The sequence below is a fragment of the Aulonocara sp. 'chitande type north' Nkhata Bay genome, linkage group LG13, assembly GCF_057382095.1.
Source record: "Aulonocara sp. 'chitande type north' Nkhata Bay isolate Kocher_YH1m ecotype deep benthic linkage group LG13, A_spYH_male_GT1.1, whole genome shotgun sequence".
NCBI classification, from domain to species: domain Eukaryota; kingdom Metazoa; phylum Chordata; class Actinopteri; order Cichliformes; family Cichlidae; genus Aulonocara; species Aulonocara sp. 'chitande type north' Nkhata Bay.
The window spans coordinates 20,009,988-20,028,128 of NC_141356.1; the positions used below are offsets into that span (position 1 = coordinate 20,009,988).

The 18,141-nt window shown below is 39.0% G+C and overlaps 1 protein-coding gene across 2 annotated transcripts in view; it reads right to left on the reverse strand.

Annotated features, from left to right (window-relative positions):
* The window catches only part of arid5b (AT-rich interaction domain 5B), a 74,875-nt gene that overhangs the window by 17,598 nt on the left and 39,136 nt on the right, over positions 1-18,141 (reverse strand). For both annotated transcript variants that reach the window (XM_086259084.1, XM_086259083.1), the window contains 2 exons: positions 3,582-3,745; positions 1,575-1,848 (listed from right to left, as the gene is read on the reverse strand). In XM_086259084.1, coding sequence (XP_086115210.1) covers positions 1,575-1,848; positions 3,582-3,745 — 438 coding nt within the window. The remainder of the gene's footprint in view (positions 1-1,574; positions 1,849-3,581; positions 3,746-18,141) is intronic.

The following is an 18,141-nucleotide window of genomic DNA, read 5'->3' on the forward strand; positions in this document are numbered from 1 at the left end:
CTCGCTGCCAAGGACGAAGTTTAAACAGCATGATTTCACCATTTAATGAGGGCCTTGCTTATGATGTGTCTGGTTTTGAGATTCAAAGCATGTACTGTATGTAAAACAGTTGGCGCGTGGACCTCGACTTTATTCTGAGCTCAAACTGAGAAATGCCAGCTAAAAGTAAAGCGAGTTGGGTATGCAATTCTCCCTCCGACTCTCTACGTATTCCTCGCTCCCTCTTTATATCTCCCGCAACCACAATGACCTATTTAAGCAACAACATGTCGGCAGTCAAGATGACAGGACTGTCAAAATACCGCAGTGAGGTTAGCGCAGTCGAGTCGACCACAGCTTACCTTCGTGTAATAGTTTAGAGTAATGAGTTTTACTACGCTATAAACTGTCACTGTTACATTCAATAGGCATGTCTCCCCTCTCCCTGTCTCTCGTTAATTTGCTGGAGTTGTCGTGCTACATTCTGATCTGAATGGCTAAATTCTCCTTGGTTCCTCTGACATGAATGCAAATGTTATGTCCCTCCTTGAATAAAGACTGAGCATGAACTAAATCTGAAAACCACAGTTTGTGAAGAGAGCCCGCATTCTCATGCGTCTTGCCTCGACATCAAACACATAAAGCAAACACACTTTTTCACTTTCCAGAGACCACAGTGTGCCCTTTTTGATGCTTAGGTGCGCGTTTTTTCTTCTTCTTCTCTGTCCTGTTCACACCAAATGCAAGCTAAGCATCCGACCTATATTAGAAATCTTTCATCTTGGGCCGACGTGTTTCCCATACATGTGATGTTCTTTTAACACTGGTAGAGGACGTTCTTGGCCTTCACAGGAAACCCCTTTGACAAGTGAGAGAAGATATTCTCTCTTTATATAAAAGCCAGGCAAAATGTGCTCTGACAGGAAGTCTCCTGAGTCTTTTACTAACTGCTAGATGGGATTTTTCTCAACATAGAATATTAATCCTTTAGTTTATTATTACTACACACTGAGTTAGTTTTTTAACATTTTGGCTGCAGTTTAAATTCTGGGGCCTTAAACATAACGCCCATCACATATGGGAGCACATGAAACTCTCACACTCTAGATGAATAGGAGAAAGTCCACCATTGACTAAAAACCAGCTACTTGTTTCTCCTTTGATCACAACAGGGGCTCTGCATATATAACATGTGGTTAGAGATGCCGATTAGAGTCCACGCAAGGTTTTCCCCTGCCCGTTACACCGACATGTGTGACTTACAGAGTGCACTTTCACTCTGATACATATACTTGTGTTTCTTTTCTCCAAGCACACGATATTTTAGGGTTCAAATAATAATGTGCTTTCTTTTTTCTGTGCAGGGAAATTCTGAGGAGGTTTGGGGGCTTTTTTTTTTTATTGCTTGTTCCTACAGGTGTCTTTTACTCCAAATTTGTTTTAATCTCCTCTCAGCCTCAGTCGATGTTACGACCTAAATTTTCAAAATAACTCCTGTAAAAATGTATCCACACAAATTTTTTACTATCGATTCGAGCGCTCCATTGCGTCAACAACGGCAGTGAGGGAATAAGAGAAAAAGTTGCCCTACTCACTCTGTTTGAAGCCGAGGAAGGGGATCCTCTCTATGGGCGTGTCTCTTTCTTTCATGTACTTGTAGAGGTCTACTAAGAAAGCCTGCTCCTCCGCTCGGCTCTCCTCTGATGTATCCTCCTCTTTATTGTCCTCTTTCTCACTTCTCTCCTCCCTCTCCTTTTCCTTTCCTCTGTCCTTCTCCTCGGATAAAGATTTCTTACTGAGGCCAATGGCCTTTTGTTTGGCCGGTGCGGTTATTTTTCCGTTGGGTACCGTTTTACAGTTGGGTTTGACCTGCAAAGAGAGAGCATACAGACTCAGCGGATGTATTTAGCGGAAAATTAAACCCTTAACAGAGTGTTATTCAAATGATGTCAGACAGTTTGTATGACTTTTGTTAGAGTTTAAGCACAAGTAAATATTCCTAATGGCCACAGAGGAAAACTCCCATTGATTATCAATGAAGCAGCTCTTCTGGTCATAACAGATTAGGCACAGATAGGTTTGACTCCAGCTTTGAGAAAGAATTGCTTATATTGATTTAACTGTCCAAGGTCATAGGAATGACTGTGGAAGAGCTTTTACCAAAGATATTTCCCTCACAGGAATATTACGACTAATGTCAGACAATAAACGAGGACAGAGGTACAAAATCAAAATATCAATAGAAAGTGATACCACTAAACCGATGTTTTAAATAAAGAAAACATGACAAGACCTAGTAATGGGGCTTGATGATTATTTCTTGTTTCCAGTTTCCTCCATCGACTAACATGATTTCAGAATGAGTTGAGTGCTTCTCATTGGTGGAAACTGTTCTTAGATTAAAATATGAAATAACCCATTAATAACCCAATTTAAGATTACACTGTACCTGGTAAGAGGCTATTATGAGGAAAGTGACACAGACAAAAAAGTACCTCTCAACAAAAGATCCTATCATAATATCATAATCTATCAGTGATAAGTTAATCAGGTGAAATCACATTAGATTTAGGAAGAAGTCAATTATAGAAGTATAATCAGCAAATGCTGTCATAATAAAAATAATAATTTTTAAACAGTCTTCATTCCCCAGTCGTCCTTGCTTCATTTGTGTTGATTTGTGACATCCCTTTTTGTAGCACGTGGCCTTCGCAATCGTGTTGCTTTTTACACGTCCCGAATAGACTACACTGTTGCTGTGTTGGTCATTGTGTAGGAAAGTAAAGGTTATTCTGTAACTTAAGATTCAAGGACAACGTGGAAAGCAGCTGGTTGGCAACAAAAGCTGTGATCTTAACATAAAGCTAGTGGACTTTAAAGTTACTATTTGTTGTATAATATCCTTATAATATGTCTTTTACAAATATTTATGTAAGTGTAAGCTTGTAGACTAGCTTACATGGCTATATGTTCTAAGGAAATGTAATATATGGTGTATGTATACCGTACAGGCAATGCGTGTAATAGACCTGCTGACTGGAGGATACCATGTCAGTGTCAATTTTTTGCTTTGCGTTGGCATGAAAAAGGTGTTTTTTCTCCAATAAAGTGCGGAAATGTGAAGTGGCAGAGCAGTTCCTCTCAGAGCACCGAGTCCGCTCAGAGTCATGTGAAGGACGCTCTGCAGGCAACAGCAAACAGCTTCCCCACAATTTTAACTAAAACTGATAAATTACTGTCTTACTAAGCCTAACCATAACAGTGTGCAAGACTGCTTCCTCCAGGCCAATTTGAAGAATCCAGGGATCAAACCCTGAACCCCGTAATTATAGGACAACATAACTCAGAATCTGAGCCAAAGCTGCCAAAACAGTTCTAGTCTGTGTTTTTTTTTTTTTAATCTATAGGGTTATCTCTGGAGCATTCACGCATGCATGTACAGTGACACTGATGAGGCATCCTCTAGTGGACGCTTGTTACCGTGATATCGCAGCTGTTTTTATGGCAACACTTCTCCATTTTATTTTAAGAAATATTTGCTTTTAGCCCATGTCCCAGTTTTAACATGTAAATACTCCCTGAGGGAATGTAACTCATCTTACCTTGGTTGTAATTTTGCCCTCTGGACTAGAGGGTTCCTGTGCTGTCACTGCTGTCGAACCCTGGTTTGACCCTGATGACCCCTGACCCTGAGCCTGACTCTGGGAGTCTCTCCTCTGAGAGAAGGACAGCTTCTTCTTCCGAGGTCGCCCCTTCAGGTTGGGAGCTGACGGAAAGGGAACAATGACAATTAGATTTATCCATTTAGATGGAAATTTGCTTTTTAAAATCACTGAATACTTTCAGCTCTTTGTTGCCAACATCTAATTCTTTCATAATAATATACTTTGTTTTACAGGAAGAATAAAAAAAAAAGACTTAAAAAGAAAACGCCTTTTAAACCCAAATATGTATTTCTTGCCTGGGAACTTAGAGGGAGGGTATGACAGGAACATTTACAATCAGGGGAAAGGAATTTCACAGGCCTGCTAGCCTGTAGCTAATTATTTTTAAACTGGATTAGTGCAACATTGTGCTGAATGGGGTTGCAGCCTGCCAAATTGCTCCAATGTGCTAGTAAACACGATCCTCAAGTTCACTCCCAGCCTAAAAGAGAAACTCCATTTTAAATTCAGACAGATGTATTTTTAAGATTACAGATGAGGGCGTCATAACAGTCAGGCAGTTAGAATAATAATGAAAATGACAGATGCTGGTTAACCGAGAAACCCACAAAAGGGAAGAAATTTGAAACAGTCAGTTTGTGCTAAGAGAAATATTTCACACAGATGCTAGACAAACATAGCTTGTATTTTTTTATAACCGCAACATATATAACATAAAAATGCTTTGTCTTGCCCCCCCGATTCTAAGCAACATAAATAATTACACTGTACTACAGCACATCAGATGAACTCATAATCATGACTCTATTTTTGGTTTCCCTCTGGTTAGTCTTCTCATGTCTTAAAGCTCAACGCTGTTAATTAAAAACACATGAACCTGCATGATAGGAGCTCTTTGTTTGAAAGGCTGGCAGATATAATTGCTCAGTTCACATTACACACACAATAAAGTATCTAAGCCCTCCAAGTCCTTTGTACACCCACGTTTATGTCAACCCGCAATTGTAATGTAACTTTTTGGCAGAGTGACTTGCCTCCTCGCAGCAACACAAACAGAGATAAGCTCAAAGGAGAGGGAAAGAAAAACTTCAAATAATCTAAGTTCAGTCATGTATTTCTCAGCGTCGACATTCTTTCTTTCCATCTGCAATGACAATTAAATCACATCCAAGGTTGTTCTCTGCCAAAAGGACTCTGTGATTATTTTTGTCGGATCAAATTCCCATCAAGAGAATGTTACAATAACACCAGAGCTGAATAAAACTAAGAGGCAGTCATTAAAAGGGTAAAATGATCACGACTCAGCAACCCATCACTTCATGTTGTTATTTTCACAACCGCTACGCTGCGGAGAAACAGCACAGGGAAAATTCCAAGGACATTTGTTGTGCATTTGTCATCTCTTTGGCACTAAAAAAACAAGTTTTCAACGCTGTAATCTTTACTTAGAAAGCGCTGGGTGTGTTCCTCCCTCCACTGTTTATCCACTTTGGTGCTTATCCGGCTCCTTTTATTCGGCCAATTACTCATTAATACTGAAAAATAACACATCTTATTGTATTTACTTATGTTTAATTTTGAAGGGTCATAGACATAAGCCATAAAATATCACAGTATGTTTCGTCTCAGCCAAATTGTGATGCTTAGGCTTTATGTAAGTAACACAAGCCATAAATATAAAGTAAAAAAGAAAATGAAAGCTTGAGATGACTAAGAAAACATATCTCATAGAGAACAAATATAAGAGGAGTTATTATGACTGCTTGCAGGTTTGAATCCAGATTTATCCTCCAACATGTGACATTAGATTTAAACAAACATCGCAGGTCCGAGTAAGGTCACACACTCAGTGTGGTTCTGTTTTTAGTCCAATCACTAACCTCGCTGACACCATACACTGAGTTACATAACCTGCCTGTCTGTTTACATTTTTCATCAAGTCAAATACTGCTGCGTAAGAAAAAGCTGCAATTACTGCAAAACGCTGCTGCATAACACTCTGCAACAGGGCAGCGAGTGAATCTGAATTCAGTGACTTATTGACAGAGGCCAAACAGAACACATTTAAACCAGCCAGGCAGATGCTGCAGATAGGGGTTAAATGGTGCATTCATGTACTTTTGTAAATATACAGAAACAAGCACACAAGGTCAAGTAAAGGCAATTTTTCTGTGCTGCAGAAGAAGCGCTGATCTGCTCTCCTCGTGGCAGAGTTGCGTAAGGGAGGAGTCATCAGCTTTAGAATAACACAAAGAAAATAAGACGTGGACTGACTCTGTGCAGATCGATTTTGTCGAATGGAAACACAGACATTTATAGTCTGTAGAAAAACAAAGCCAACATCACAAGACGATGATTTTACAGCACCCTGGGAGACGTGGTATTTTTAACACTCTGTGGGCATTAAGTGTTTTTGTCAATGTACTAGAAAAGAACGAGATCATTTAAGCACACTTGATACTTCCCCTCTGCAAGCCAAATATGGACCTTATAATCATACACCAAAAATGGATGCTGACCAAGCTTCCCCTTAAGTTAATAATTTCTTACTTTGTGGCTTTCTGCTTATTTGGGAGACATGCACTGAAGTGACCAGAGGACTCTTTCCTAGTCCCCCATAAAGCCCTAAGGCATACTGCTAACACATGCAGACACACACATACACCATCACCAGACACTGGTGTTATAGTAAAACAAAAAAATAGTGACTAAATTCATATATATGGATAAGGGTTATTCCCATCATGAGCCACGAAAGTCACAATGACTTCAGCACAGAGAAGCACAGGATGAACACTTGATCTCAGGATGCAGCTGAATGCTTTTAACAGCTTTAAAACATTGCTTTGTCTAATAATTTCTACCCCCTCAGATTCAATTAGACACAGCCCTGGCACCTCTGTTTCATTGCTATTCAGCTGATGTCAATGATAATGAAAAACTCATTAGAGACAGCTCAGGAAGGGTTCTGACGGTTCTATGCATCAACAGAGGCGAGCCACAGGGAACCACAACAAAATGGACTGATTGATTGAGAGGCTGCTGTGAGTAGAGAGACATATCAAGCCAACTGGAGAATTCAAGTGATGGATGTCTCAGTTGATAAAGCTCACAAAGCTGACTGAAAAAGTGCAATATCTGCATGCTCACTTAATGAACAGGAGGGTGGCTTCACAGATCCTCTTTAAAGTAGTTGGACAAATGATCACGCTGATGGGCTGCATGGGCCAAATAATTGTGCTGTGCCTGTTTTTGTATTTGTTTGGCAAACTGAAATTAAAGGCTTAGAGGATAGAAAAACACTTTGATGTGCTTTACAGGATTAGTGGCCAACTCATCCTTTCATTTGGCACTTTGGAGTAACACTTATGACAGAAATAATCACTCACAACTACAGATGTGTGCAGTGGTTTCCTAATTTTAGCCACACCAGCAATATCGGTTAAAAGAATGGCAATTTTGGTCAGCTGAAAGATCAGTTCACCACTTTGGCACAGATGAAACAAGACAAAACAGCTAAACAGAGGAAATTTTTAAAGATGTTGTTAAAGGTTCACATGGATAACAATAATTTTGACTGAAAGTCCTCGACAACTGCAAAAAGTTTGGTACAGACTAGATTTTTAACTTGCTATTATCATGGTAAAAAATACAATAAAGTTTGATTAGGCTAGAAAAGTACACAAAGGTGGCAGAAAGCATCTAATCCCATAAATTAAGGTTATTCTTTAATGGGAATCTTGATTGTATTACCATAAATGTGCAGTCATACAGAAAGAGTGGGAGTTACTCACGCCTTTGTTTTCTAACACTAGTACATTTCCATGTTATTGTATTGTTTAGCCTGTTACATTATTCCATTGTTAGGTGGTTGCTAGGCAAGATGACGACATAATAGATCCTGCATTATGAAAGTTTTTGTGGGAATAATTGAGATGTTACCGTCATGAAAAAAGAATGACAGACTGCTTTTCTGAGGTGTTACAGTTGCATAAAGCTTCAAATGGGTCATTTTAGCCCATTTGTAGGTAGTTGCTAGGCAACATGATGACATGATATAGATCTGATATAGATAAGAACCTCCAGGGGCCGAAGATGTTCCTGTGTGCCAATTTTGGTTGCTCAACTCCTCATTGTACGCGAGGCAAACAAACAAACAGATTTCATGTATTATAGTAAGAAGATTATAACATGCATACTGACACAATGTCACCACTTCATTTTTTCAATATTAAAGCTACATTTCTCATGGCACCCCTTGCATTTTTTCTCTGAAGCTATTTTCAAGTCAAAAGTTGAATCTACTGTTTTTCTTAATGACCAAAAACTCCTTATACAACATGTTGTTAGCACCACTGTAACTGCCTCGGGGAACTACACAGTGTGGTAGACTTACGTTAATTTACAATCATCCTTGTAATCTTATTATGCAAATATACAACGAGGATGCTATAAATGTTGATCATTCATTTTATTGACATTTACAAAGGTCAAGCTGAAATAAATCATTAGTAAAAACTGTTCAGAAATGCTACAAAGTTTCAAATGACAAACTAAACACTTATCTGTGGATTTTCTTGTTCAGTTCACTTTTAAGTGCTATAAATGCTTGATTTTTTGCTTTAGTGTTAATCCTTTTAATTATTACAATGCAGGGATTTGTTAGAGGAGCATTCATGACCAACAGTCACCTATTGTTTCTTTTTATTTCAGTGTATTTTACACCCAGTTTCAGGTTAACTATGATAACCTTATTCAGCTCGATAAATAACATTTTTTTTTCAACTGTAGACAAGTTAAATGATAATTTCCCTCCTGAAGTGATGACTGTTCTGACTCATCACATTTGAAAGAGGAACATATGAGAGTTTTTATCCCCCAGACAAACTGCAATTGGGGAAGAATGCCCCATCTACGCTTTCATGAAACCAGACTCCCACTCATGCCTCTGCGCACATCCTTAATTCTACAGTTGAACTTCAACTACATCTAACTTCAGCTAATGGGGTTCAAGTTCAAACAAAGAGGAGAGCGAGGATGAGTGTGGTATTTCAAGAACAAGCACCAGAAGAACATGTTTTGACATATTTTGTTGTCTTACTTGGTTGCAAATTCACTAAAGGCCTGACACCCACTCAGCAATTATCAGAATAGCCCGCAGCCAAAGGTAACATTCATGTTGCAATACAAGGCCTTGCCTGTACAGTACAGTATGTCCCCCTGGATAGAATATGGCAAAATGTAATTTTGAAATTATAATTAACGACATTTATGGACAGAATTCTTGATAAAAAAACCCAAACAAAACAAACAAACAAAACCACAGAAGCACAGCAAACCAAAATAAAATTATGTAACATCCTGTTGATGAACCTCTAAGCACATGCGGATCTTTAGAGCAAATATAGCATAACCACTCAAGTCAGTTCAGCAGCGCAGAGATATTGACGAGTGGAGTTATGTTCCAGAGCTTACAATCAATGGGAATTCTCCAAAGAGAGATCCTCTAGGTCAATTAGTTCAATAAGTAACTCCCTGATGAGTTACATGCTGAAGGTTCAGTAAATGTAAGGGCTTTTTTTTTTAACTAAACACACTGTAAAGTTGTGAGAGAGAAGAGCTCTATCTGTGCAGGTGAGAAGCAGTCCTCAGGGAAGGATTTGTAAATGAAACTAAACTTGTGAATACGCCCACACTCAGACAAAGGAGGTCACTCAGGTCTGCTATACAAGCTTACAGTGGCGCATTGGAAATTTACCGCAAGTTATACAACATAAAGCACCGGGACAGACTCTTTGAGGACCGAGCAGCTGTATTTCCATGTATGCATAAAAAGATGCCACTGGAAAAAGGGGAAGTTTTTCAAACGGAAAACAGAAGCAGACTTAGAGAATTAAACAAAACAAAAAAAAAATAGAATAAAACTAAATATGACTCATAAGGAACAATAATAGCGGCTGTCACAATGCAAACAAAACAACCAAAGGTTAAAAAAAACCTGACAAGTAATGAATAACACATGACAAATCATGATACAAAGTGCCCTCTGATACAACGCTTAAGACACAGACTTTAATCTGTAGAGCAGTGGAGCATTAAATGTGCGATCAGCGAAGTGATATTGCACTTTGGTGAAACATTTCAACTCCACCGGAGGCACAATGAAGTGACAAGGGAGGCTCTTAAGCAACAAACCAACAGTACCAGACTGATTCCTCAGCCAGCGATGACGGGCAACCATGTGTCTTCACTATATGTACGTCAAAGAGCTCAGAGTTTGGAGGAATTTCAAGTACTTGTTCTCAAGGACTGGATGTTTCTGACCACACTTTCATGGAAAAAGCACATCTGGGCTAATGTTTCTTCCTCAGGCTCATCTCTGAGTCAATACCTTGTCTATTGCTCTTTTGGTATTTATGACACATATTGCCAGCAATTTTAATCAAAAGGTTCTCAAGGGGAATGCAATACACAACACCTAAGCACATTTGTACTACAACCTACTGCACAGGTCGCCGCTGCTTACCACAAATTAAAACAACAGTTATTTGCCTTTCAAGCTGGCAGTAAATCAGGATGTGATAGATTTGTTTTTTACCGAATACCACTGGATATTTAAAAAACACACATTCCCCACCCAAACTCACTGTTTTGGTTTAAAAGACTCGCTTAAATCTCTCTCAACAGTGCCCTTCATCAGAGCTGGCTTTAATTATACCCACACACTCCTATTAGAAAAAAAAGGAAATTCTGATTCCTATCTTTAATTCCTAATTGTGACCGCTTTGCCCGTGTGTATGGACTGTAAGTGACTTTGCACTTGCAGTCTGCAGAGATTCCGAAAACACAAGCAGTCCTACCAGTTATCTTACACTATGACCATAATTTAAAAGTGATGGTATAATAGAGCGAAGCATCAACAAAGGGAAGAAAGGATCGGAATACTTTTACAAACATTCTTTGTTTTATGAGGCAACCAAGCAAACTAACCCAACACAGATTTCACAATATCATGACCAAAACCAAAACAGCTCTCTTGATTTTCCTCATGTAAAGCAGCATTAGATGCCTCCTCCTCGCCGCGATTATGCCGCGACTGAAGCTGCCGTCACCTTTCGCATACTAACATCAGGCACTTTTGACATACTTGTAATTCTCACTTTGTCACATCTGACAGCAGAGCTATTCCTCTGTTCCTACGCTTGAGGCACGTTTCTGCTCAGAGTCATTTGAGACACATAAACACACAGACAGACACACAAAAACTTTAATGAACAGCAATACTTCAAGCATCTCCATCGCTGCAATCATCAAAAATTACACAATGCGCCCACAGAGCGAGCGAGTGTGTGTGGGTGGACACAGTACACTGTTTTTATTAATCATCAAAACCTCCGTAGGTTGATAGATGATACAAGTGTTAATTAATTTCTCATAAATATACAGGGGAAGATTATCATTGATAAAGTGCAAAACATTTCACACAAAACAATCCAAGAGTGCGGCATTTCATACTAGGTCAACCTCAGGGGGATTTCACATCAGTAACACTGAAATATTTTCATCACCGCTATTGCCTGTTTTTGACTATGAATGCATAAGAAGATATTTTAATACTGCTGTGCCTGAGAGCTATTCTGAATTTAATGAGGAGGAATTATTTGGCTTCTTCCTAGGTATGATAATAGTTACACGTTACTGTTATTACAAAAACACATCTGAGCTGTGCCAAGCCTTTAAAAACAACAACAACAAACTCACCTTCCAATTTAACAGAGGGAGAGGAGAGCGAAAGAGATAAAAATCAGTAAACACAGCAAAGCCCAGCAGCAAGAGCAACAATTTCAAATTTTCACTGGTGCTGTGTTTGGTGAGAGTACCTGTATCAGGAACTTGCTCTGACTACTAACACACAGAAAATCACTGTAATACAAGGCTATTAGAGCATGGCCCGAGTAAAAAGCAGGGATTAAGCCGACCTGTTTCTAAAAGAGGTCTAACAACAGTCCCCCTGAGGTACAACCGACTCATCCCCAGGTCCTCGACAGCTTCTTGTAAACAGCTCTTTCTTTCCAACAGCACCTTGATTGACTCTGCTCGAAGCGTTTTTTAAAGAGCAAGCTTGCCCAAATTACACACACAAAGAAGCTTAGCCCATTATTGGTTTTTTTTTGATGTCTCTATTTTTGTCTGTGTAAATTTTTTTAAAACCTAATTCAGAGGAGGTGAAAAGAGGTTCACTTATCCTCTCCTTTTTATTAGGATAATAGAAAAATGATTTAAATTAACAACATTAAATTGGAGACAATGTCAATATTATTATCTATGTAAAATATTCACTCTTCGAGGGAAATATCCAACTCCTTAGCTTCTAAGTGCTCAGCTATGTTTGCCATTTAGTGGGAAATTAGTAGAATAAAGTGAGTGCACAGACACAACTCATAGGGCTGGGTGGGTCATTCCTGGTAATCCCCTTCATATTTCACACAGCCAGTTGAATAAATGTTAACATGGAAATCTTTTTTTTTTTTATTGGCGAAGCAAGTCAAACACATGTGTACTGACCAAACACTGACAGTTGTTATTATATATGAAATGTAAAAAGCTAGAAGGAACAAACAAAAACAGCCATTTCGTTCATTTCATTATCTTGTTCATATCTTTAGAATCTATACTTAAAGAAAAACTAAAAGAGAAGTCAGGGACGAGTTTTAAACAGGTCCGGGCGGAAACGACGTAGGGAGGAGATGAATGGAGGCTTCTAAGAACTGAAGTTTTTATTTTCTTTGCATGTTATTGATAATGACAACTATTTATAGACCATAAAGTAATTAAGACAATTTACAAATAAAAAAGGGCGTGTGGGTTGTTGAACCTGTCGGAATTGGGTGTACTGTATACTGTGACTTATTTTGCTGTTGTGAGTCAACATTAACGCAACAACCTAAGCCCCAAAACAAGTTTTCACTGGAACTTATCCTACAGTTGGTCTGCCAATTATCCCAAGGATACACAGCCATGGCTGGAAGACTCCCAGTTCAGAGTATTTTTCATACTTTTAATTTTTCTGTGTTGTTATGGGCTGGGGAGCAACACCCAGCTACCTGCATGGTTTGGTACCACTAGTGGTCAGAGAAAAATCTAACTTGCTCTCTCTAATGTGCGCTTAATGTTAGTGCGATTATGTTAATATATTCACAATGCAAAGATGGGAATCTGTGTGAGATTTTTACCAGACCTCCTCTTCGTTTCCAACAACTCTGACATCCCGTTCCAGTCTATTCCCCCAATCCTATCATTTCCTATACAAACACCGCATTATATCGGCTACAGTCTGTTTTTATTTCCCTCAAAGACGATTCCCCTTAGCTAGCTGACTGACAGCTGTGTGTGTATGCATCATTATCTCCTTCACAGAGCCTGTCTGTTGCCATAGCCTGTGGCAGACCTCAATCACACAGTATTAGAAATGACTTCGGTTTCTGCAGAGTGCCCTGCTTTTGCCTGCTGCAGGTGAGCCACACATTATATGAGCCAGCCAGATATAAGTGAACTAGAATATCTGTAACTACAAACGTGTTAAATCAGATACTTGTGTTTATCTGATTTAGCCAGCAGAACATGACAAGACATAATCAGATGCTGATAATATTCCTGTTCCTGGAAGTAGAGGTTATGGAGGCCAATTAAATGGAAGAGAAAATTAGAAATAAAATGTTCTATGAAGCATCCTACACCTACCGAGAAGCAGATCGGGTCTGCGTGTTTTATCAAAAAGAAACAGTTGTCATCTTTTTGTCACATAAACTCATTTTTTAAAATTGTCTATGTAGGTGCAATTTACTAAAAGCTTAAAAGGAAGAGTGCAGTGTTTAATCTGAATTTAGCTGATGTTTTAAATGCTGGTCAGGTCTGCAGTGTTAGTCTGTGGTTTCAGCATACAGTCAGGTAATAAGATCCACAACAGAGGGCCTATGCTAATGCCTTTTTAGACAGTGCACAGTAGATAAATCATGTTTATAGATTGATATCCTCCTCTATGGCCTCTGTGAATATAACAAGATTGCCTCCAATTGCATCTAAATATGAGCTTTACGCATGCAAACACACTGCATAATAAAATACCGCGCACACAGATATGGAATAAAGAGTCTCGCTTGCCATTTCAAACTACAGCCCACCACACTGGCTATTATCTGGTGTTTATTTTCTAATATGTGACTATACTGTAAAATGCTCTTTCTTTCTGTTAATCCTGACAATTTGTCAAATTTAAATCCAGCAGCAGTGCGCAGAACACATCAATTGAAAGTTAAATTAATTTTGTCCCCCCCTCCTTCTGCTGCCTGTTTTTGACTTTCTCCCACTCTCCTGCTTCTCCTATCTATTTCTCTTTCCTTTCTCTAATAAGTATGTGAGCGGTGGCAAATGTAATTACAAAGGGGTGGGGTTGGGAGGGGGTGCGTGTGTGTGTGTGTGGTGGTGGTGGTGGTGGTGGTGGTGGTGGTGGGGGGGGGGGGGGGGGGGCTGCTATGCATACACAACAAAACGCAACATTAAAAAGCTATTATCAGAAAAAAGAACATTTTGGCAGATATATGGCGGGGGGCAGATCTCGCCATATGTTTGCGGAGATGGGGACAACAAGTCAGGTAGTAATTATCAATCATCATCAGGAGAAACTGTCAAAAACGCTAGGCCGGGCACGCTCTGACTAGTGTTGCCATGGAGACAAGCCCACATCCCTCTAAGTGTGTGTTTACCAGGACATTAAAAATACTCTCCCATATTTTTATCTCACACTTATAAAATCATGTAAATCGTTCTCTTGGCCTGCAGAGTCATGAGGGCTCAGTGTGTGTGTGTGTGTGTGTGTGTGTGTGTGTGTGTGTGTGTGTGTGTGTGTGTGTGTGTGTGTGTGTGTGTGTGTGTTAAAGATTTCCTGACAAGTCTCAGGAGATTTTTAAGGGATAAAACTGAGGAAAAATAATTCAGTTAAGGTTAGGGGTTTTGGTGGTACACCAATTTCCCTGTCTTGGGTTTTGGCATTTTAGGGGTTACAATTAGCAGATGTAAATGGAATATTCTCACCATAGTAATGAAAAAAGAAAGTGTGTGTATGTGTGTGTGTATTTGCCAGTAATGAGCTCATTTTTGCAACCATACTGTTGCTGTACACAGACTCTCTATTCAGACTGTCACTATTCATATTCCTCAGCCTAGCAGAGAGGACATTCTCCCAAACCATCATGACTTTGTCAGTTTAAATTTTACATATTTCATTCTCTCTTTTGCATAGCCTACTTCAGTCCCCCCCCCCCCCCCTTTACATGCACTGCATGCCTTTAAATCAAATGTCACTACTTGCTACACAGGCTATTCATTCCCAGAACAGTGCAAGTGTGACTTTTCGCAGAATCACACATGAGGAATGTTTCTGGAGCGTTTCCAAGCATTTCTATCGACAGTGGTTCCTTCAGATGACACTTTTCATGTGAACTCAATCCATTACCCTTTAGAAATCGGGATTTATTTTCACTTAAAGCCAGCTCTGAAAATTAAATACATAAGCAAGTAAACATAAAAGCAATTTAGGGGAAACTGGTGTAAGTGCATCGTGAATTTTCCTGCTTTATTATGGCAGTCATTTTGAAAAAAAAGGAGTAGTGTTCTTAATTCATTATTTGTGCGCCGTTGTGCATGCTCCCCCTGGGGAGAAGCAACATTACTCTTTCATCAGATCAAATGAAGCGAAGCCGTGCCGTTCCAGGAAGAGCCAATTAAACAGTTCAAAGAAGTTTATTATTGCGATGGATTATGAAATCATTCTCATCGGATTCATTGGGGTGTGTGTTTCAACAGGGGTGTGAATGTGTGTACTTTAGCACTGCGCAAACTCATAAAGGCTGTCGACTCAAGCTTTCCATTTACAAAGTAAATAGGGAATTATGTTACAGTGTTACATGTTTTACAAGGGAAATCTCACAAACTTAATTTATAGTCAAAATAAGCCGTAATTACAGGAAGAAACTCTTTCCTTCTCGTTTCTTCCTTCACTCTTTCCTTTTTCTCTTTCATTTTATCCACCTCATGTGATTGCCTCATGATGGCAGCGTCACCTGTTAAGTACTTATTAACAGTGGGTTTAATCTTAACCCAGCGCCCCTGACTGACACATATGCTGAGGAATGCAATGACCTCTGACCCCGGTGAACCAAATAATTTGATTTATCTCAAGACCCATATGCACAGTATAAATTTTATGCATGGTATATATTAAAAAAAAGAACTGATACTGGCTCAAATCCAGCAAGGCACAATGTCTTTCTGGTCTCTCTGTGTTGATTTAAACTGTAATAAGTCATAACGCAGTTTTTCTGTCAGGACAAAAACACTACAGCACAATAAAAGCTGTAAATATCTGACAAGTGAACATGTCACCTCAGCTTTTTACTGTGCCAAAGTGTTGGCAAGAGCTCTTAATGGCCATTGTTCCAGGAGAGGAAATTAAAAAATAAATCCCTTTTTGCAAAGAAATGTTAAGAGGACGCAGAGGGACTGCCCCAAATACACACACCCCTGTTGTTCCAAGAGTGGCAAATGTAAAACAGAGTCAAAGTTACATAATGTGGAGGATTTGCTAAAAACGGGATAACGTTCAAACGCTTCCACATCATTGATACTGACAGACTGCAGCAACAACTCAGTAGGAGTGGGGCTCTAAAAAAAAAAAATACAGTATTTCAATTTGGCTTTTGGAGGGAGGGAGAGGGAGATAGACAGAGGGAGGGAAGGGGGGGAGGGAGAGAGAAAGAGAGGGAGAGATGAAAGGGAGCAGTGGATAAGCTTCAAGGCTTATCCTATTCATTACTGGAGGAAAAAAAAATCGTAGCATCGACCTATAAATAAATGAATGCCAGGATAAACACGAAGCCCATACATCAATAAAACATATGTATTCTAATAGATCACGCTCTAGTTACACTTGATGGGATCGAGTCAGCCAATGAGCCCAATCATAGGGACTTTATCATTCTGCAAAGCTACGCAGCATTAGGCCGTGGTGATTATAAATAATCATCATTCTCATAACAAAATAGACCAATAGATACTTTCATCTTTGTTCTCTTTTTCTTTTCCTTGTTTATATGCTACTGTGTTTAAGGCATTCAAATTAATTCTCAAATCTACAAACAAACAAACAAACAAAGAAAAGGAAAACAGGACAAGTTATCGCCTCTCTTTGTATTTTCTTTTTAGTAAATAGTTGCATATTCATAAGAAAAAAAATTAACACATTTGTAAACAAATGTCTAAAACTGCAGCCAGCACCGCCTCTGTTTAAGCACTCTCCTTTCCAAGAAACATCTGGGTCACTTTGAACAAAAAAAAGAAAAGAAAAAAAATCTGGAAACATCAATCACATTCACCGCATAGTGTATAATCCTCACTTTGCTGCTGTCGTGTATCAGCGGTGCAACAATGATTTTTGACGTCACTAAAAGTTACACAAGCCTTTTTTAGGGAAACAGCCGGCAACAAGTCTCCACCTACACAGAGATATTGAACACTTAAACCTGACTAAAAGGCTGCATTCAGGACGTGTTTCCACACCGGAGCCTGACTCTGTAAACAGCGTTTTCAGTTACACGTATGAGTCAGACTTGCTCACCCCAGGTTGCAACATGCTATTCTGTACATTTATATTAGGGAATTTCAGAAGTTGTATCACATCTCACATCTGGCGTTTATGAAAATCTGACTCTCAGTGTGTTGTTTTTATCACATTTAACTCACAATAAACCGATTTATCAATTGAGCCATTACGAATGAGGTCAAGCTAACCTCCTCAGCTCAAGTGTAACGTAATACATAAAAAGCATTGCATTTTATTTAAGAAAAAAAAGTTAAAAATAAATCGTTTATAAACTTAGAAGAGCTCGAGGAGGTGCTTTTTCATGTGTGCATTAAATATAATTAATTTACCAGATTTTTCCCTTTAATTCCTGGAAGCTGTCAACATGAAGACAATTGCACATACATGTTGCAACATACTTGTTATTGGCAATCATTTGCACTGAGCATTTCATCACTTTATTATTATTTTTTCCACTGTTAACATCTTGTGGTTCTGCTATTACAAGTAGGAGCCAGTCTGAAGTCATTCTTTTGTGATGCGTTCAAAGACGCTACGACATCCAATGTGTAAGACTCTGCCCCCTCTTAAAACACTCCATTCAAAAATTACAATGTGCTGACAGGAAAAGTTCACCTGGAAAAAACCGCAGAGGGAAAAACATAATAAGAACTTAGACTGATTTAAAATAGTTTAAGGCGGGTTAACTTTGAAATCTTGGATGTCAGAGTTTCCATAAATGCAGCAAAAAGGGGAGATTTCCAGACAATCACTCCTCGCAGCTGCAATAACATGTGATGACAGCATGAAAATGAGATGGTGACTAAATATTTCACTATAGGATCAACTGCATAAAAGAAA